A 3,811-nucleotide genomic window follows, 5' to 3' on the forward strand; every position below is an offset into this window, starting at 1 on the left:
CACGGACTTTCAACTCCCTCCAAAGATTTTCTATGGGGATGAGATCTGGAGACTGGCTAGGCCACTCCAGGACCTTGAAATGCTTCTTACGAAGCCACTCCTTCGTTGCCCGGGCGGTGTGTTTGGGATCATTGTTATGCTGAAAGACCCAGCCACGTTTCATTTTCAATGCCCTTGCTGATGGAAGGAGGTTTTCACTCAAAATCTCACGATACATGGCCCCATTTATTCTTTCCTTTACACAGATCAGTTGTCCTGGTCCCTTTGCAGAAAAACAGCCCCAAAGCATGATGTTTCCACCCCATGCTTCACAGTAGGTATGGTGTTCTTTGGATGCAACTCAGCATTCTTTGTCCTCCAAACATGACGAGTTGAGTTTTTACCAAAAAGTTATATTTTAGTTTCATCTGAACATATGACATTCTCCCAATCTTCTTCTGGATCATCCAAATGCTCTCTAGCAAACTTCAGACGGGCCTGGACATGTACTGGCTTAAGCAGGGGGACACGTCAGGCACTGCAGGATTTTTTCTCACCGTTCTTGTGATCATTTTAACCCCATGTGGTGAGATCTTGCGTGGAGCCCCAGATCGAGGGAGATTATCAGTGGTCTTGTATGTCTTCCATTTCCTAATAATTGCTCCCACAGTTGATTTCTTCAAACCAAGCTGCTTACCTATTGCAGATTCAGTCTTCCCAGCCTGGTGCTAGTCTATAATTTTGTTTCTGGTGTCCTTTGACAGCTCTTCTGGTCTTGGCCATAGTGGAGTTTGGAGTGTGACTGTTTGAGGTTGTGGACAGGTGTCTTTTATACTGATAACAAGTTCAAACTGGTGACATTTAATACAGGTAACGAGTGGAGGACAGAGGAACCTCTTAAAGAAGAAGTTACAGGTCTGTGAGAGCCAGAAATCTTGCTTTTTTGTCGGTGACCAAATACTTATTTTCCACCATAATTTGCAAATAAATTCATTAAAAGTCCTACATTGTGATTTTCAGAAGAAAAAAAAATCTAATTTTGTCTGTCATAGTTGAAGTGTACCTAAAATCACAGGCTTCTCTCATCTTTTTAAGTGGGAGAACTTGCACAATTGGTGACTGACTAAATACTTTTTTGTCTCACTGTATATCTCACTGGTCACCCCCAAAGCCAATTCTTCCTCACTTACCTCCCTCACTAGCTTTAAACACCAGCTCACAGATCACTGCACCTGTACATAGCCCATCTGTAAATAGCCCATCCAATCTACCTCATCCCCATATTGTATTTATTTATTTATTTATCTTGCTCCTTTGCACCCCAGTGTCTCTTCTTGCACATTCATCTTCTGCACATTCTACCATTCCAGTGTTTAATTTCTATATTGTAATTACTATGCCACCATGGCCTATTTATTGCCTGTATATATACCTTTCTACTGTATTATTGATTGTATGTTTGTTTATTCTATGTGTAACTCTGTGTTGTTGTGTGTGTCAAACTGCTTTGCTTTATCTTGGCCAGGTCGCAGTTGCAAATGAGAACTTGTTCTCAACTAGCCTAACTGGTTAAATAAAGGTGAAAAATATATATTTTTTTATTTTAAAAAATATTTCCATCGGTACACGACCGTACATGGCCAGACATGAGGTCTTCTCCAAGGTGCTGAAGCCATGATTGTGCGGTTCAGTGCTGAACAGGTTCTAAAACAGATATTTTCAAATGTCCAGCAAGACTGCTATGATTCTGAAGAGGAAATGGAGGATGTGTCAGAAGATGAAAATGGGGAGGAAGAAGAAATCCCTCAAGCTGAAAGAGAAACTTTCCTGTCAAAAAAACTGCAAAATCAAATGGTCCTCAGTAGCATATCACAAACAGGGAAGGATGGCAGAGCATAAGGGACTGGAGATGACCCAGGGACCCACAACATATCCCATTTCCCATGCCATTGACATGGCCTTGACATTCTACCTGTTCATCACACCAGCAATAGAAAAAATCATCCTGGACATGACAAATCTGGAGGGGTTTTGAAAATATGGAGACAGCTGGAAAGGGATGGATGAGACTGACCTGCATGCCTATATAGGGCTGGTAATCTTAGCAGGTGTATACAGGTCCCGAGGTGAGGCTGCCGCTAGTCTATGGGATGCAGAGAGTGGAAGGGCCATTTTCCGTGCCACGATGCCACTCAAACTATTTCACACTTACTCAAGACTGCTACGATTTGTTGACCGTGAGTCAAGACCCACAAGATGTGTGACAGACAAACTAGCAGCCATAAGAGGGGTCTGGGACAAGTGGGTGGAGCGGCTGCCAGTCCTTTACAACCCAGGGCCTGACGTGACAGTGGATGAGCAACTGGTTCCATTCAGAGGTAGTATATCTAGGTATATCTAGGTATATCAAGGTTTCTTCCTAGGTTCTGTCCTTTCTAGGGAGATTTTCCAAGCCAGCGTGCTTCTACGCCTGCATTGTTGCTGTTTGGGGTTTTAGGCTGGGTTTCTGTACTCCACTTTGAAATATCAGCAGATGTAAAAAGGGCTTTATAAATAAATATCAATTTATATATATAATAAAAGTGATTTTCACCACTGACTTCTGTGACTGTTTCTGTGTGACACCGATACTAATAATTACCAATGACTCTAATCTCTTCTTGCCAAACACCGTTGTCCATTCCGGCAGAACATGCCCAGCAAGCCAGCAAAATATGGGATCAAGTCATGGGTGGCCTGCGACGCCAATTCCAGCTACGCTTGGAAGATGCAAGTCTACACCGGGAAGCCGACCAGTGGAGGCCCAGAGAAGAACCAGGGGATGCGGGTTGTGCTTGATGGGACTGAGGGGTCACAATGTCACGTGACAATTTCTTCTCCTTTTATGAACTCGGACGGCAGCTCCTGAAGAGGAACGTCACCATGGTTGGCATGGTTCAAAAGAACAGGTCTGAGCTCCCACCTGCACTGCTTGTGTCAAAGGAAAGAGAGTTCTTCTCATCAAGGTTTGCTTTCACGCCCACCACCACTCTAGTTTCCTACCTCCCAAAGAAAAACAAGCATGTGTTACTTCTGAGCACACTGCACACAGAGGCTGAAATTAGCGATCGCCAGGACAGGAGGCCAGCCATCATCCTAGACTACAACTGCAACAAAGGAGGTGTGGACAACCTAGTGATTGGAATGTACAGCTGCAGAAGGATGACTGCCCGCTGGCCCCTGGTCATCATCCACAACATCATTGATGTTTCCTCCTACAATACCTTTGTCATATGGAGAGATCAACCCTAGCTGGATGCCTTGTAAGTGGAAACAAGAGGAGGGTGTTCCTGGAGCAGCTGGGAAAGGCATTCATCGAAAAAAGGGAGCATCTCCCCGCACAGAAGCATCTGCAGAACTTATGGAAGCTGTTCACAGGGCTAGATCTCGTGATCAACCTGAGGAGCCAGCTGCCCCAGCCACATCCCCAGCTGGGGCAAGTAAGAGGAAGAGGTGTCAGATCTGCCCACCAAAAAGGACTGTAATACACATACTGTGTGCTGCAGGTGTAAGAAATATATCTGCAAAGGCTGTGCACCCGCATACAGTCCCACTTGTGCTCATTGGGGGTTTAGTGAAGGCGACACGGTTGACCCGGAGGACACGGGTGTATACAGAATATGAGGACAACGGGAGGCTTAAGCAATGGCTTTTTTATGTCCACTCTACCATAAGCCCAGCTCTGTGGCGTGTAGGGCTTAAAGTGGTCCGTATGGACAGATACTTCAATCTCCGCTGTGGAGCTTTGCAGCTCCATCAGGGTTATCTTTGATCTCTTATTTGTCTCTCTGAT

At 44.8% G+C, this 3,811-nt stretch overlaps 1 protein-coding gene across 1 annotated transcript; it reads left to right on the top strand.

The window, feature by feature from the left end:
* Positions 1-2,164: 2,164 nt before the first annotated feature.
* LOC118965935 lies at positions 2,165-3,270 on the top strand. Its single transcript, XM_036986938.1, has 3 exons — positions 2,165-2,358; positions 2,650-2,829; positions 2,928-3,270. Exons 1-3 carry the CDS (start codon positions 2,165-2,167, stop codon positions 3,268-3,270), a joined length of 717 nt encoding a protein of 238 aa, XP_036842833.1.
* Positions 3,271-3,811: the final 541 nt, after the last annotated feature.

This window comes from Oncorhynchus mykiss, chromosome 9, assembly GCF_013265735.2.
Source record: "Oncorhynchus mykiss isolate Arlee chromosome 9, USDA_OmykA_1.1, whole genome shotgun sequence".
In the NCBI taxonomy this organism is placed as follows: Eukaryota; Metazoa; Chordata; class Actinopteri; order Salmoniformes; family Salmonidae; genus Oncorhynchus; species Oncorhynchus mykiss.